Source organism: Macaca mulatta, chromosome 8 (genome assembly GCF_049350105.2).
Source record: "Macaca mulatta isolate MMU2019108-1 chromosome 8, T2T-MMU8v2.0, whole genome shotgun sequence".
NCBI lineage: Eukaryota > Metazoa > Chordata > Mammalia > Primates > Cercopithecidae > Macaca > Macaca mulatta.
This window is the reverse complement of record NC_133413.1, coordinates 134,858,753-134,876,922: the sequence shown is the minus strand read 5'-3', so window position 1 is coordinate 134,876,922 and position 18,170 is coordinate 134,858,753. Positions and strand designations below refer to the sequence as shown.

At 44.1% G+C, this 18,170-nt stretch overlaps 1 protein-coding gene and 1 long non-coding RNA gene across 2 annotated transcripts; both read right to left on the bottom strand.

Moving 5' to 3' along the window:
* Positions 1–2,672: 2,672 nt before the first annotated feature.
* Positions 2,673–4,705, bottom strand: LOC144330852 (uncharacterized). Its single transcript, XR_013397423.1, has 2 exons — positions 4,246–4,705; positions 2,673–3,013 (listed from the first exon to the last, which is right to left on the bottom strand). It is a non-coding gene; the product is annotated as an uncharacterized LOC144330852 (long non-coding RNA).
* A 2,918-nt stretch (positions 4,706–7,623) lies between these two features.
* TRMT12 (tRNA methyltransferase 12 homolog) lies at positions 7,624–9,663 on the bottom strand. The gene has a single exon (XM_001101713.5). It carries the CDS (start codon positions 9,554–9,556, stop codon positions 8,219–8,221), a length of 1,338 nt encoding a protein of 445 aa, XP_001101713.5. The 5' UTR covers positions 9,557–9,663; the 3' UTR covers positions 7,624–8,218.
* Positions 9,664–18,170: the final 8,507 nt, after the last annotated feature.

The following is an 18,170-nucleotide window of genomic DNA, read 5'->3' as shown; positions in this document are numbered from 1 at the left end:
TACTTCGATTAAAAAAAAAAAAAAAAGACCAAAGGCAGTCAGTCCTTGAAGTCATGGATAAATTAATTTCAAGAATGAATGAAGTTTTTATTTCCACAGCATTTTCACTGGATGGAAGCATTAACAGTTGAAACATCTGAAAAAAAGAATTGATTCAAGATGCCCTGTTTTGGGTCGTATGAGCTCTGTGAGCATTCCTGCTCAGTTTGTATTTACTCACCTCTATTATATATGTCTCATTTATTTGGTTAATCTAGTACTCAGAATATCAGGTAGAAATATTTGTTTGTAAGTTAAAAAACAAAATTCCCACAGTGACTTAAATAGACTTGGGGGTGGGGTTGCAAGTTATTTTACTTATTTTTTTTTCACATGACAAGTTCAGAGATAGACCTATTTCAGGGCTGTGTAGCTGATCAGAGATCCCCTTAAGAAATCAGAGTCCTACAATGCTGCTCTGCCAGTCTTAGCATGCTTGGAGAGATGGCTGCTACATCTCCAGGGTCAGAGACCCAAAGCCCTCCCTGGGGACCTCTGCCTGCAGCTCCTTGCCAGAACTGGTTCACATGGCCACTATCTGTGCAAGAGAGGCTGGGAAATTTAGTACTTGAGTTTTCCAGCTTCTCCTTTTTAAGAGAAAGGGGAATTAGGATGGATACTGTGAGTCAATTCTGGGCTCAGTGAAAAGGTTCTTGGGATCAACTTGGAGAATCTGGAGAAGGGCCTACAGGAAACACACAATGGTAACTGTAAGATTGAAGAGAAAGTTTCAATGAGACAAATAGCTTATCTTGGAGAAGAGGTTAAGGGGCCCTCACTTCCTCTGCCTTTACCTGGTTGATCCTATTCAAAATTGAGCTCTAGGACAGGCACCATGGCTCATGCCTGTAATCCCAGCACTTTGGGAGGCTGAGGTTAGAGGATCACTTGAGCCCTAGAGTTCAAGACCAGCCTGGGCAACATAGTGAGACCCTATATCTATAAAAAAATTTAAAAATTATGACTGGGCACAGTGGCTCACACTTGTATTCCCAGCACTTTGGGAGGCTGAGGTGGGTGGATCGGATCACTTGAGGTCAGGAGTCCAAGACCAGCCTGGCCAACATGGTGAAACCCCGTCTCCACTAAAAACACAAAAATTAGCTGGGCATGGTGGTGCATGCCTGTAATCCCAGCTACTTGGGAGGGTGAGGCAGGAGAATTGCTTGAACTCGGGGGGGTGGGGGCGGGTGGGGGAGGTTGCTACTCAGAAGGTTGGGGCAGGAGGATCATTTGAGCCCAGAAGGTCAAAGCTGCAAGTGAGTCTTTTTTTTTTTTTTTGGTGGGGGGACAGAGTCTTACTCTGTCACCCAGGCTACAGTGCAGTGGTGCGATCTCCACTCACTGCAACCTCTGCCTCCTGGGTTCAAGCGATTTTCCTGCCTCAGCCTCCTGAGTAGCTGGGATTATAGGTGTTTGCCACCACGTCTGGCTAATTTTTGTGGGGTTTTTTTGTTTTTTTGTTTTTTTTGAGAAGGAGTCTCGCTGTCACCCAGGCTGGAGCGCAGTGGCATATCAGCTCACTGCAACCTCTGCCTCCTGGGTTCAAGCGATTCTCTTGCCACAGCCTCCCAAGTAGTTGGGACTATAGGCGCCCACCACCACCCCTGGCTGATTTTTGTATTTTTAGTAGAGATGGGATTTCACCATCTTGGCCAGGCTGGTCTCGAACTCCTGACCTTGTGATCCGCCCACCTCAGCCTCCCAAAGTGCTGGGATTACAGGCGTGAGCCACTGCACTTGGCCAATTTTTGTATTTTTAGTAGAGACAGGGTTTTACCATGTTGGCCAGGCTAGTCTCAAACTCCTGACCTCAGGTGATCCGCCCTCCTCAGCCTCCCAAAGTTTACAGGCGTGAGCTGGGATTACAGGTGGGAGCCACCGTGCCCAGGCTGCAGTGAACCTTGATTGCGCCACTGCACTCCAGCCTGGACAACAAAGCAAGACCCTAAAAATAATAAAATGCAGCTCTGGTGTTCCTTCCTGTAGGAAATGTTTCCAACTTCTTTCCTTTTTTTTTTTTTTTTTCCCCAACAGCTTTGTTGAGATATCATTCACATACTACAAAACGCACCCTTTTAGTATATATGTTGCTGAAGCAAGTAGGGAAGTTCACCCTTTAAAAATATACAATTAAATAGCTGGTTCATATATTACAGAGTTGTGCAGTGATCACCACCATCTATTTTCAGAACATTTTCATCTTCCCACAAAAGAAGCCCAGTACCTATTAGCAGTCATTCTCCAGTCTCCACTCCCCCCAGCACCTGGGAACTGTTTCCTCGATTTGCCTATTCTGGCCAATAAATGACCTTTTGCAACTGAATTCTTTCACTCAGCATAATGTTTTCAAGGTTCATCCAGAAACCATGTATCAGTACTGCATTCCTTTTTACAGATTCTACTGTATAGATATGACATTTTGTTTAACCATTCATCAGTTGATGGACTTTGGGTTTCCACATTTTGGTTATGAATAATGCTGCTACAAATACTCATGTACAAGCCGTTGTGTGGACATGTTTGCATTCTCTTGGGTGTATATACCTCTATCACATGTCTTATTTATTTGGTTAATTCACTGCTGCGTCATATGATAACCCTATGTTCAACATTTTAAGGAACTGCCAAACTTTCCCAAGTGAACAGGGTTGGATCTTTATTTTAAACATTTTAAATACTTGTGATCATTTTAAGTAATAGTTTAGTTTGAAAATTACTACTTTTACAGCTTGTGCAATATAAAATGGCTGTACCCTGAGACTGTTCAGAACGATATACACTGGATTTTGTCACGTGTGCCCAGGGTAGGAGAAAATGAAATTTAAATTCTACCATTTTTAATTTCTGTTCGTGTATGGTTTTGTTTGTTTTTTGTTTTTGAGACAGAGTCTTGCTCTATCGCCCAGGCTGGAGTACAGTGGCGCAATCTCGGCTCACTGCAACCTCCACTTCCTGGGTTCAAGAGATTCTCCTGCCTCAGCCTCCCAAGTAGCTGGGATTACAGGAGCTCACCACCACACCTGACTAATTTTTGCATTTCTAGTAGAGACAGGGTTTTGCCATGTTGGACAGGCTGGTCTCAAACTCCTGACCTCAGGTGATCCATCCGCCACAGCCTCCCAAGGTGCTGGCATCACAGGCATGAGCCACCACACCAGGCCTATTTGTGTATTTCAAAGGTACATATTGTACTCATATATTAGTTAACTCATATAATTTTTTAAAATTACAAAGTTAATAAAGCAGCTCAAGTTTGAGGGAGTTTTAAAAAATTACTAATTTTAAAAAAATCACAATATCGCTATCAAGTGGCTGCATTGACTGGCAACTAATATTGCAGCTTGCATGGGAAGCCTTTAGAGCTTATACAAATTGCTGGACTGAAATGACAAGGACCCCATGAGCCTCCTGAACCCTTCAGTCTTTTTTCCTTGGTTCCATAAGATGCTTCTTCCCAACTAGGGCAACCCAGCAAGTCCTCAAAGAAAATTGAAATGTAAATGAACATGCTTAAGTAGAGAAAAAGCTTAAGGGAGGCTTCTGTTCTTCCATTCACACATTAACTTTTCCTGCTCATTCTTTTAACACTCCCTTAGGCATCCCTGCTCCCACCTTCCCAGTCACCCTGTCCAATCCTCAACCCACATCCTCAAATGAGGGTGGCTGCCTCTCCTATGTGTGCCCATAAAAACCCATATTTCTATCTAAGCACTTAGTAAACAGCATTGACATTGTTTTCTCTGTATCCGTGTCACCAGAGAGTGATCCCATTGTGGGCAGGACTCAGTTTTATTCATCTCTATGTCACTGGCTCCAAGCACTCTCTCTTAATGGAGAGAGTACACAGTATCTCCTAATTAACCAGTGAATGACTTTTCAAAATAATGACATTCTGCCTCAAGTAGGCCAGACATACAGCAACCCCTCACAGCCAAATTGGGAAATGGTGGTTCATCATATACAAAGACTGATAGAATGAAGTGTGAAAGGAAAATAAAATGTCAGACCCCAGGCTGGGCGCAGTGGCTCACACCTGTAATCCTAGCACTTTGGGAGGGGGATCACCTGAGGTCGGGAGTTCGAGACCAGCCTGACCATGGAGAAACCCTGTCTCTACTAAAAATACAAAAATTAGCCGGGCATGTTGGCACGTGTCTATAATCCCAGCTACTTGGGAGGCTGAGGCAGGAGAATCACTTGAACCTGGGAGGCGGAGGTTGTGGTGAGCCAAGATCACGTCATTGCACTCCAGCCTGGGCAACAAGAGTGAAACTCCATCTCAACCACAACAACAAAAAAGGGAGACCCCAAACTTACTATGCCAAAGGGAAAAGTGAAGCTTGGAAACTCAATCATGCAAAAAAACTGCCTTTCCTTTTGCCTAAACACAGCTGCAAGATAGAAGGTTACATATCTCCTCAGTTGGTCTCCCTTACCTTGACAATGTAAACAGCTTATCTTCACAGATACAGCACAAAGACAAGACTAGAAACCATCCCTCTGCCCACCCCAGACATATGCAGATGTGCTGAGTCCAGACAAATACATAATTGACTGTTCCTCTACCCCACTTCACATGTAACGTGGATTCAGTGAGTACTAATCAAAGCCTCATAAGAATATGACCACCTAACTCACTACCTACACTCCTTTTCGTTTTTTTCCTCTACCCCTAGCCCTCCTACCCTCACTTTCCCCTTTAAATACTGAAGCCTTCAAAATCCTCTTTGGAAAAAGTGCGGGCCACAGATCCTACTATGACTCGTGTCTTTTTCCCGTGTGTCCTCGACCTTGGCAAAATAAGCCTCTAAACTGATTGAGACCTGTCTCAGATACTTTTTATTTCACAAAAGTATTCACCACTCAGTGAGTCACGATGATGACAGCTTAACATATATTCATTTACGCCTAAGAACTACCCTATAGGATATGTACAATTGTTTACCCTAATGTACAGATGAGGAAACTAAATCTTGAGAGTTTCATGACTTGCCTGAGGTCACACAGAAAGTAGAGGAGTCAGAAGTTGAATGAGTGGAATCTAAATTCTATGAAGGCATTTGGGAGGCCAAGGTAGGTGGATGACCTGAGGTCAGGAGTTCGAGACCAGCCTGGCCAACATGGTGAAACCCTGTCTCTACCAAAAATACAAAAATTAGCCAGGCATGGTGGCAGATGCCTTAATCCCAGCTACTCAGGAGGCTGAGGCAGGAGAATTGCTTGAATCTGGGAGGTGGAGGTTGGAGTGAGCTGAGATTGCTCCACTGCACGCCACCCTGGGCGACAGAGTGAGACTCCATCTCCAAAAAATAAAAATAAATAAATAATATGAAGGCAGAGCCATGTCAGTCTTTCATCACTGCACACACAGGGCCCATATATGTTTACATTTTATATATATTATATATATATGAGAGACGGAGAGCACAAGCATGCAGGAGTCCAACAACTGTTGGTCGAATGAATTCAACTGGCCACACCTGACATCAGCTATCTATCCAGCGCTTATGGCAAAAAGGCAAATCCTCAGTCCCCAGAATGACTCTCTGGCTCATCTTCCCCATTGTTTCTCCTTGTTCCCTTCCCATGTTGGCTTAACCTCCAGGTTGCTATCTTTAGCATTAATTTGAGGACAGCAAGCCATGGGCACACAAGTGAGGAAAAACCCATTATGTAAAAGAGGAGATGATTGGCTGGGCATGGTGGCTCATGCCTGTAATCTCAGCACTTTGGGAGGCCGAGCCGGACACATCACGAGGTCAGGAGATCGAGACAATCCTCGCTAATTCGGTGAAACCCATCTCTACTAAAAATACAAAAAAATTAGCCAGGTGTGTTGGCACATGCCTGTAGTCCCAGCTACTTGGGAGGTTCAGGCAGGAGAATCACTTGAACCCAGGAGGCAGAGGTTTCAGTGGGCAGAGATTGCGCCACTGCACTCCAGCCTGGGTGACAGAGCGAGACTCTGTTTCGAAAAAAAACAAAACAAGAAACAAGAGAAGATGATTAAGGTAACACAGGAAGGCCACTCTGTGAGATGGGAATGGAAATAAGCAGGCTGTTTGCTTTTGTGGTGGGATCACATGCTGGCTAACATCTCCCTAGGGGATTACTGTGTATAAGACACAGTGCTTTTTAATCCTTACAACAGCCCCCATCTTCAACACATCTCTCACTGCTTCCTCTATTCCAAACTTATCTAATGACAACATACCATTTTCTGAGGATTCAAACTTTTGCATCTGTTATTCTCTTCTACTAGTGCCTATTTCTACCTGCAACCTGCCCATCAAAATCTTACCCAGTTTTCATGAGCCAATTCAAACACTACCTCTGAAGACTTCCCTATTCAGTTCTGAGAACTATTCTTTCCCATCTTTGCATTCCTACAACATGCTACCACTTCCATGGCACCTATCTTACTGCACTCCAAGTCTTTCTTTGAGTACCTTTGTTATTTTGGCTGCTAGGTTGTGGGTTCCTCAGAGACAGGAACTCTATCTAATGGATCGTTATGTTTCCTGTGGCTTCTGTATATAATAGGCACTTAATATTTGTTGGATAACACAAACAGCACCAACCTGTCCTTACTGCTACTGTTGCAAGAGAAAGATGAGTAGCCATGCCCAAATCCAGTCAGCCAAATGTCAGGTACGATCATATAAGGCCACACTTTTCTATATTTCCTTCACCTAGCAAATCAGCCTAGATAGCTTTAAAATACACCAAAACAAAGCTCTGAGTGGTAATCAACAATTAGTCACCCAGGGCCATGCGTGGTGGCTCACACCTGTAATCCCAGCACTTTGGGAGGTCGAGGTGGGCAGATCACTTGAGGTCAGGAGTTCCAAAACAGCCTGGCCAACTGGTGAAACTCCATCTCTACTAAAAATACAAAAATTACCTGGGCATGGTGGTGCACACCTGTAATCCCAGCTACTTGGGAGGCTGAGGCTTGAGAATCGCTTGAGCCTGGGAGGCAGAGGTTGCAGTGAGCTGAGATAGTGCCACTGCACTCCAGCCTGGGTGACAGAGCAAGACTCTGTCTCAAAAAAACAAAAAAGCAAACAAACAAACAAAAAACAACGAACAATTAGTCACTCCAATGGCAAACCATCTTTTATGGCAGACAGCCATAAAATAAGGTGAGGCTGGAAATGCTCTGCAGAATATTTCACATTCCTTATAGCTTCTTAGGTTGTCCCTCGTGTTCTCAGCCACGGTAGGAAGATGAAGAGGGAGTATGAGGCCTATACAAATCTAAGATTTTAATAGGAACTTTAATAGCTATTAATTGGCAGCTATTGCACAAGCTTGAGGCTAGAAATCTAGATTCCCTATGATTTAGAATAGTGATTCGTCCTCAGCAGATGAGCTTTTAAAAAAAAGAAAAATAGACTGGTGATTCTTAACCATATTTCTACCACAAATCAAATTTATAAGACATCCCCCCACAATCATTTAGGAATGCCACAGTAAGGGAATGTAAATACACTAAAATATTTTTTGTTCCCTTCTCTCTCTAATTTAGTCATAATAACAAAGCACCATCATGTTAAGGACTTATTCTGATTCCATTGCTTGGTCTGTCAATTTTATTTATCATATCCATCTACGTCCCATTACCACCACCCTAGTCCAAGTTACCATCACCTCAGACCTAGACAACCACAGAAGCCGCCTCACTGGTCTCCCTGTTTCCATCTTGGCCCTCCTCCAGTCAATTTTCTATATGGTAGCCAGAGCAATTTGGAAAAAGTACTGTGTCTTTCACTCTTAAAATAATCAATGTCCTGTGTATAGCTGCTTAATAAATAGCGATGTGAGACAATTCAAAGAAACTCTCCTTTTGCAAATAACAAAACCCGAGGCCAAAACATACTGAAACTTCAATTCCAGAACTGAGGTCAGAATTTGGAATTCATAATTGCACAACTGAGCCTCATTTCAGTGGGCCATGCTGCTTCTCCCAAATAGGTATTTCATTTTCTATGTTATCAATGGAAGACAAATGAAATAATTTGAATTGATCTAGAGCCTGCTTTCAGGGCTACAAAATATGAAAAACACTGATCACCAGGGGACAAAAGGGATGACAACCTCGACTGAACAGATACAGTAAGGACCACTCATACATGGATCCCATGTGTCCCAGGGTCCACCTCCTCTAGCCAACTTAAGGACAGGGGCAGCATTCCAGATCCAGGACTATGTGATCCACATGGGGAGCGTAGGATTTCACTGGTTGGATGTGCAGAATTTGTGTCTTCCACGGTTTCCCATGCACCTGCTGAAGAAGAGTGGCGATTCGAGTTTCTGCAGATTCTGCCCACCTTTGCCACTCTGGCTTGGTGGCTGGTGACAACATTTTTCCCCTAGTATCCCTGGTAGCTCCATTTTTCCATTGGTTGGTGGTAATTTGCTGAGGATACAGCCAATGTTCTTTCTCTGTTTTGCTGACTTCAAGAGGCTGAAGATTCTTCCCTGGGAAAGATTCCACATTTTGGTGGATATGCAAAATGCCTCCAGCATCTTGCCGTAACACTTGGCAGGCAATGGGCCAGCCTTCTTCAGAGCTGGGAATCAGCCCCAGAATCACCCTATCTGCAATATTTGAGAGCTTCAGTTTTCTGTTATCTCCAAAGTGTATTTGGCACCGATCTGCTACTCCATTGATCTCAAGGTTATTTCTCAGAGCAACTACAGCATGGGGATTCCACTCACAAGCATGGACGAAGGCAGCACCAGCATGAACTAGGAAAGGCAACGTAAAATAACCAATCCCTGCATAGAGATCCACCAGCACTTCTCCAGCACAGGACAAGGATGCCACTCGAAGCTTCTCAGTGATGTTTCCGAAGGAGAACATACACTGGGTCACGTCAAACTTATAAAGGATACCATTATCCACATGCTCTACCCAGCCATGGTCACCCAGCAGCAGTGTCACTGCAGGAGTTCGAGTGCCATCCGGTGATACCCGCCCGCGTTTTGCCAAACGCTGGACGCCAAGTGCGGAGGCAACGGTCTCCCAGAGTTCCGGTCCCAGATTTTTCCACTGATTGGCTTGGAAACAGTCTTCACTCAGCAACAAGAGATTACCATGCCGTTGCCATGATCGGGGCAAATCAGCCTCCAACTCGGCTGACCACTTGACTCCCCGGCCCTCCACCCAGCGACTCACCTCAAGACACAATTTTTGGGCAGGTGAACAACCCTGGGCCCTCTTTGAAGGAACAGGATCCGGGAGCCGCGTCAGCATACAGGCACTGCCTGGGGCAACACGATTTCTCAGCTCCTGCAGGTGCTGCTCTGGAAGCGTCTCTCCCAGCACTGGTAGCGCCACCCAGCCATCCGGCATCTTTTCCACACGGTGCTGTGTATCAAAGAGTTTCTGCCTCTCGAGATATTCTCTGTATCGCTGGGTAAACCGAGGCTCAGTCACAACTGCGACAACAGCCACGGGCTTCCCACTTTCTCTCTCCATGTTGCTAACGACCACATTCTCTCCCATCACCTCAGCGATACTCCATCTCCTCAGAGTGGGCTCACCAGGCTGATTAAAGTCTGAGTCTTAATAAGGCAGCCGGCCGCTCACCCCGCCATGCCAGTGCCGGAAATGACGTGCAAACAGGCAGGCACTAAATGTATCGATGCGATTGCTGGAGAATGGCGTCGGGTTGCCGGGGAGAAGCTGCCGCCGCCATCTTTCTTATGGTCAACCATTACTTTTTTTCAGCCGGGGAGGAAATTTATAACAGGGAATCTTATGGACTAAAAGACTTCAAATTGGCATTTTCCAGAAACCTCATGCACTCTCTTCAGTGCTGCTCATGAATTCAAAGAGAAAAATGAACATGAAATTGTCAGAGGCGCGTGAGCCAGAGCAACTCCATCTTAAATAGGAGCTAGGTAAAATGAGGCTGAAACCTACTGGGCGGCATTCCCAAATGGTTCAGGCATTCTAAGTCACCGAATGAGATAGGAAGTCGGCACAAAATACGGGTCATAAAGACCTTGCTGATAAAACAGGTTGCAGTGAAGGAGCGGCCAAAACCCACCAAAACCAAAACAGGCACGAGAGTGACCTCTGGTCGTGCTCACTGCTGCACTCCCACCAGCGCCATGACAGTTTACAAATGCCATGGAAACGTCAGGAAGTTACCCTATATGGTCTAAAAAGGGGAGGCATGAATAATGCACCCCTCGTTTAACATATCATCTAGAAATAACCATAAAAATGGGCAACAAGCAGCCCTCATGACTGCTCTGTCTATAGAGTAGCCATGCTTTTATTCCTTCACTTTCTTAATAAACTTGCTTTCACTTTGCACGCAGACTTGTCCTGAATTCTTTCTTGCATGAGATCCAGGGACCCCCTGTTGTAGTGGATTGGGACCCCTTTCCTGTAACAAAATGATTATTTGAATTTGGAGAAAGCTTTCCCATAGCCTAATGCTGCGCTCAGGTTAGCATCAGCAGCCACCTTATTTGCTGAAAGTGAAGAGTCAGACAGCTTCTTTGTTCCCTTTTCATGCAGATATAGTCATCACCATTTCACTGTCCTTTGGTCCAAGAAACAGCTATTTGAAAGTCAGAAGGATCTGAGTTCCAATAAATCATATCACCCCTCAAAATTGTAATCTTCACTTATAAAATGGAATCTAATCTTCAGAAGATTGCTATAGTGAATAGAGATGTTATAGTGCCTCAGACAATAACTAGTAAAGAGTAGGTACTTAAAAAGATACAAAGTAACAAGTTGGCTAGCTCACAGGTACTAAATACCTGTTGAAATGCTTCAATATGCCTAAAGAAGACAAAGGGGAATTCCCTATAGACTAAATCAAATAGTTGGATATAAGAACTGTAAAGAAACCCTATCACTTCTACTTCACTCCCACTGTCAGAGGAGTCCAAACCAGAGTGACTCCATCTTGAATAAAATCTAAATAAAGCAAAACCTGCTGGGTTACATTCCCAGAAAGTTAAGTATTCTCCATCATAAGACTGAGGCAGGAGAATAGGGTGTGGAGGCAGGAAACCTAAGGCTGATTCACACTGACTTCCTAGAACTAAATCAAAAGGAAAACCTCAACTTTCTATGCCTAAGTAACAAAAAGGACCAGAGGTTACTCCCTTTGCAAACCTGCTTTTCTGCAGGGCAAATGGAAAATTGAAAGTACCTCTGATTGGTTGCAGAAAGCCACCAGTCAATCCAAATACCCACTAGAGGTTTCCCATTGACCACTTGGTGTGCACTCCATGCAAATGAAATAATGACCTGCGATCAGACGTTTGCATAGAAGTGCAACTTTGTAACTTCACTTCAGCCTCTGATTGCAGGCCACTACTTCACTTGCATGGGGTGAACACCAGGTCACCAATGGGAAACGTCTAGTGGGTATTTGGACCCCAGAAGATTCTGTAACCTGGCTATTGAGCCCCTAGATAGGGGCTGCTCCCATCCTGTGGAGTGTACTTTCATTTTCAATAAATCTGGTTTCGTTGCTTCATTCTTTCGTTGGTTTGTACATTTTGTCCAATTCTTTGTTCAAGATGCCATGAACCTGGACACCCTCTACCCGTAACAAGACCTTTTGGTTGAGGGAACAAGCTAATGATTCTTACTCACTAAACAAGACCCAGAACTTAAGGAAATGTCCTGATGTCCTGATATCTTGAGAACAGAAAGCATTCTTAGTTTAAGAATAGGTTTCTCTTCAAAGATAATAATATATTCATAACTTTTTGCTGAAATCAATAGTTACACAGAGAATAACACCACTAATACTCTGTCACAAGCGGATCACAAGCTGTTGTACTAAAGCACATGAGACCATTATTCTTAGCTAGCTACATAATTTTTGGTGTGGGGTCCTCCTCTTGCTTTCTGAGAACACTCTACTCTGTAATAGAGTAGTCTTTAATAAACTTGCTTCTTTCACTGTGCTCTGTGACTGGCCCTAAATTCTTTCCTGCCTGAGATCCAAGAACCTGCTTTTTGGGTCTGGAACAAAATTCCTTTTAAGTAACATTTCCTGTGGCAGCTTCCAAGGACTTTATTGAGGTGAGACTTTCAACCCAAAAGAAATAGACTGCGCAGCACCAACTGACTGACTTTGGGTAAGTAGGGGAATATATTTTTATACCGATGAAGGACAAGGACTTATCTAAGATTGGGTTTGAGGCCTACTTGGGAGGGTTAAAGGCCCCTCACAGCTGAAAATGGGTTCAGCACAATGGGATGTTAACCATTATTCGGCTGTGGATCTGTCCTCCTTGTGCTCTCTGTAAGAGCTTTCCAAAGGCTGCCACTTGCCAGTTTCCTGATTGCTTTCTCCGCTCTACTGCTGCTTTATGAGAGAGGTCTCGTTGAACCGGTCCTGAGGTTTTTAACTTTCCTTTTCCTTGTTTGCCTTTGGGTTATGGGCCATTTGCCTGTCTGTTCTGGCATATTGCTAGAAGACACTGGGGACAAATGACTCTGCAATATTTACTTTCTCTAGATCTAGACCACTTAAATGAATTGTTTATTGTCTCTCCTTTTCTGCAAAGATTACCTGGAATTTCGCATTTACAAGTTTTAAATGAAAAGGTCTAATGTGAAATATTAAGCCTGGCAGTAATTATACCAGTCCCCTGTAGGTGAACTGCTCCAGGATGGAAAACCGGAGATGGCTTTTCAGCAGTTCTTTTTCATCTCCTTGCTAATGGAATGACTTTTGCTTTTTTTTTTTTTTTTTAATTTTTTTATTATTATTATACTTTAAGTTGTAGGGTACATGTGCATAACATGCAGGTTTGTTACATATGTATACTTGTGCCATGTTGGTGTGCTGCACCCATCAACTCGTCATTTACATCAGGTATAACTCCCAGTGTAATCCCTCCCCCCTCCCCCCTCCCCATGATAGGCCCCTGTGTGTGATGTTGCTTTTTGGTTACAAATGGCAAGGCCATGTGAATCTTGTCCTGCTTGCCACTACTGACCTGAACTTGGACATTCCTTTGTAGACCTTTGTCGTTTCCCTTCCCTAGTGAAACATTTCTTTTTCTGAGTCCCCTATTGTGGTCTTTACTTTTGATTACCTAATTATCATTTGGTTTCTGTGTCAACTTGGACAATTCTTCCCCGTGGGTTTAGGGACAGCCTTTACTTTCTTCCTTTATGTGGCTGAGAAACAAAGAACAGCCCTGAGTGTTCTTGTCTAGAAACAGGGATACATCCCTTGACCCATGGCATATTTTTCTAACCAATTGCCCATGTGGCTTCAGGATGACTCAGATGTTTCAGGGAAGTTGCAACAACTGCTCTTCTCGTAGATGAAGACAATAAATTAACTTTGGGACAACATCTGGAGGTTTTGACCCCACACCAAATAACAAGAGGCCCTGGAAGCTAAATGGCACCAATAGATGAGTAGGGGGTAGTTATTAAAGTATCAGGCTTTATCGCTAAATACTCTTGATATAACTCTTAAAGTATAACAGAAGAACTTAATCCTGGCGACCTATCTACTTGGATCCACAGGCACCCTAGACCATTCATGTACACAAGCTATGGAACAAATTTACTCCAGCTGGCCAGATTTAAAAGATGGGCTACTGGGGCCGGTGTAGTGGCTCACACTTGTAATCCCAGCACTTTGGGAGGCTGAGGCAGGCAGATCACTTGAGGTCAGGAGTTCCAGAACAGCCTGGCCAACATGGTGAAACCCCATCTCTACTAAAAATACAAAAATTAGCTGGGCATGGTGGTGTACACTTGTAGTCCCAACTACTCGGGCGGCTGAGGGAGGAGAATCACTTGAACCCAGGAGGCAGAGGTTGCGCGAGTCAAGATTGTGCCACTGCACTCCAGCCTAGAGACAGAGCGAGACTCCATCTCAAAAAATAATAATAATTTAAAAAAAGAATTAACACGTACATAAACTCCAAGTATGGCTTCCTGGTGTTCACACTCATGCTGCTATTTGGAAATAATGGGGACTCTTTAACTGCTAAGGGCTCCCCTATAGAACATTATTTCGGAATTTTAAATCTACTAGATGCTTCCTCGCTGCCTAAAGAAGTTGCTGTGATTCACTGCAGGGGACATCAAAAGGAAAACTCCAAAATAGGCCACGTGCAGTGGCTCACGCCTGTAATCCCAGCACTTTGGGGGACCGAGGCAGGCGGATCATGAGGTCAGGAGTTGGAGACCAGGCTTGCCAACAGGGTGAAACCTCGTCTCTACTAAAAGTACAAAAATTAGTCCAGTGTGGTGGTGCATTCCTGCAATCCCAGCTACCTGGGAGGCTAAGGCAGGATAATTGCTTGAACCAGGGCGGTGGAGGTTGCAGTGAGCCCGAGATAGTGCCATTGCACTCCAGCCTGGGCAACTTGAGCAATGCTCCATCTCAAAAAAAAAAAAAAAAAAAAGAAAAGAAAAAAGAAAAAAAAAAGAAAAGAAAACTCTAAAATAATAAAAGGGCATTTTTCTTTTATTTTGTAGATGCTACAGCTGAGGCAGCTGCATTGAGGGAACCAGTTAATCTGGTAGGCATGTTGGTGCCCACTGCGTTGGTGACGATAAAGCTAGAGCATGGTTAATACTAGAAAAGAATAAAAATGGGCTAAAACCCATGGGTTAACTCCAAACACTTCCAGATGGCTGATGCAAATGACAGATGATATGTCCCAAGGGCTGATCAATGGAAAATAGTTAAGTATTGGCATGGCTCTACTCATTTGGGAAGAGATTTCTCATTTCAATTAATATGGCTCATCTGTTTATAGGAAAATACTTTTTTTTTTTTTTTTTTTTTTTTTGAGACAGGGTCTCACTCTGTCACCCAGGCTGGAGTGCAGTGGTGCGATCTCAGCTCACTGCAACCTCTGCTTCCCAGGTTCAAGCAATTCTCTGCCTAAGCCTCCCGAGTAGCTGGGATTACAGGCGTCTGCCACCACGCCCAGCTAATTTTTGTATTTTTAGTAGAGACGGGGTTTCACCATGTTGGCCAGGCTGGCCTTGAACTCCTGACCTTGTGATCCACCCACCTCGGCCTCCCAAAGTGCTGGGGATTACAGGAGTGAGCCACCGCGCCTGGCAGAAAAGACTTTCTTAGAACAGTAAAACAAGTGACTTGGGCCTGTGAATTGTGTGCCCCCCTAAAAAACTCAAAGAACCAACCTTTACCTACTCCACTAGTAAAGCCTGTTCAGCATAGGGTATCATACCCAGAAGAAGATTGGCAAACACACTATACCCAAATGCCCCCATGTAAAGGATTCCAATATTTATTAGTGTTGGTTGATACCTTTCTTTACCTGTTGGATTGAAGCTTTTCCTATCTGGCCTGAAAAGTCAATCAAGGTTTCTAAATTTTCATTTAAGGAAATGATTCCCAGATGCAGGTTGCCTAAAAGCTTATAGAGTGATAATGGCCCATCTTTCATAGCAACAATAACCCAAGACACAGCATCCGCTCTAGGAATTCAATATGGTCTTCATTCTGCATGGAGGCCAGTCTTAGGAAAAGTAGAAAGGGCCAATCAAACTCTAAAGAGGATCCTTGCTAAGCTCTGACAGGAAACATCAGAAACCTGGCTGTGTCTATTGCCTGTGGCCTTGCTGCAAGTTTGGGCTGCCCCAGTGGAAGGCTGTAGCTCAGCTCTTTTGAAATAATGTATGGAAAGGCCTGTCTGAAAGAATTGCAGATTTCCTAGTAGATATAGATACTTTCAAATTACAGAACTATGTTGCCAACTTAGGTTAGGTGCAAAAAGCTCTTCTTGAATACAGAAATGAGAGACTTTCTTCCTTCACTAAGGAAAAAAATCCTATTGTAATCCAGCCAGGAAATGGGGTCCTGTTAATGACTTGAAAAGAATGGTCCCCAGTAGATCAACTTTCCCACAGTGGAAAGGACCCTACCGAGTAAGTATTCCTTAGTACCTCAACCGCAGTTACACTTCAAGGAAGAAGCAGCTGGGTTCATTGATCTTGAATTAAGCCTGTTTCTTATGAAGTCCCACAGGCTGCTGGAACGTAAGAGACTAATTCCACTTATTTCTGTGAACCAACCAGTGATCTCTGGCTCCTGCTCAGAAGAAACAAGAAAGATGAATAACATAAAAATCTGGATTAGTATCCCAGTTCTGGACATATATTGGTATTAGCTAAGAGGCAATCTCTTTGCTGAATGGGCACAAACTCCAGCCTCCCTACACAACCAAATGGATCACCAGGTGTGCGGAGAACTACAGCTCTCCTCCACCGTGGTGCTGCCATAACACATCCCGCCAGCCAATATGAGTTCACGGGATCATCATTATGATTGGAATGAACATCCATCACGTTTTCCCATGTACTACAAAAACAAAGGGTCCAACCCTTTCATTTCTCACAATGAAACAAGGAAGCATCTTTTTGGTTTAATGAGGAAACAGCTAAATTCCACCCTGCCCTGTCATGCTGTGCATGATGGACTTGGGTGGATGACAGCTGTCCAAGTGCTGGTATCAAGCATAGTACCTCTATGCTTTGAAAGAGACAGTAACAGTTACAAAGAGACTGAGACCCGTAATATGGGAAGGTTACCACCCCAACAATGTAATCACACCCTTGTAAGTGACCAAGTGTGGATGGGATGGCAGAATAAGTCCTAGCCACTGGTTGCCTGTCTTTCTCCTTGGGGTTGGCTATGGGCATGTCGGTCTCACGGCTGGCCATATTTACCTTGTAATTGGATTGGAAGATGTACATGGGGTCATCCTTATCTCCCAGGGCATATCCTCACTAAATGAGACTCTCTCTCATCTAACTGGAAAGTTGGGATATCTCATCACAGGTGACCAAAGTGGTCTCCCTGGTGATTTTTTTTCTTCTTTTTTTTTTTTTCCAAGAGGGAGTTTCACCCTTACACCCAGGCTGGAGTGAAGTGGTATGATCTTAGCTCACTGCAACCTCCGCTCCCCCAGGGTTCAGGCAGTTCTCTGCCTCAGCCTCCAGAGTAGCTGGGATTACAGGCACCCACACCACCACGTCCAGCTAAATTTTTGTATTTTTGGTAGAGAGGAGGTTTCACCATGTTGGCCAGGCTGGTCTCGAACTCCTGAACCCAGACTATCAACCCGCCTTGGCCTCACAAAGTGCTAGGATTACAGGCGTGAGCCACTGCGCCCGACCCTCCTTGGTGGTTTTACTCGGGGGCTATATTACTGCCAGAGGCAGCTGTAATGGATGTCAAGTGGCAAGTCGAATCCCTATTCCAACATACAGCTACAGCTTTCAATACGACACAGCATGCTATTATCCTCCTAACTGAAGAGACTGCTCAAATTAGACAGCGTTACAAAACAGCATGGCTTTGGGCATTTTAACAGCAGCTCAAGGGGGATCTTGTGCTATCATCAAAGTGGAATGTTGTTTGTATATTCCATACCATTCACATAATATTACTCAGGCCATGAAGGACTTAGACACCCTTATCTCTGCTGTTGACACACTGTCAGTTGACCTCATATCAGGGTGGTTCCAGCAATTGTCTGGTTCATGGAAAACCTTTTTTTTTTTTTCAGATGATTGGAACAGATTCTGTTTTGTTGCTATGGAATGTATTGCTATTGTAATTTTTGTGCAAGAAAACAAGGTAAACCTGGCCGGGCACAGTGGCTCATACCTGCAATCCCAGCACTTTGGGAGGCGGAGGCAAGCGGATCACCTGAGGTCAGGAGTTTAAGACCAGCCTGGCCAACATAGTGAAACTCCATCTGTACTAAAAATACAAAATTAGCAGGGCATAGTGCGACACAGCTGTAATCCCAGCTACTCGGGAGGCTGAGGCAGAAGAATCACTTCAACCTAGGAGGTGGAGGTTGCAGTGAGCCGAGATCACGCCATTGCACTCCAGCCTGTGTGACAAGAGCAAAATGCCATCTAAAAAAAAAATAAAAGAAAAAAAGAAAAAGAAACAAGGTAAACCTATTAAATAGCTTCTTCAAATTGAACACTTACTAATTTTCCAGATTTCACCTTTTGTTGAAAGTCACAATAATGATTGGTCCTCACCATGCCAACACTTGCTGAGTGAACTCCTCTCCAATCTAAATACAAGGGATCCCAATGGTTAGGGAGGAATATC

What these genes read in the sequence shown, in the direction of transcription:
- TRMT12 (XM_001101713.5), bottom strand. Translation starts at nt 9,556, where the DNA reads ATGGGAGAGAATGTGGTCGTTAGCAACATGGAGAGAGAAAGTGGGAAG.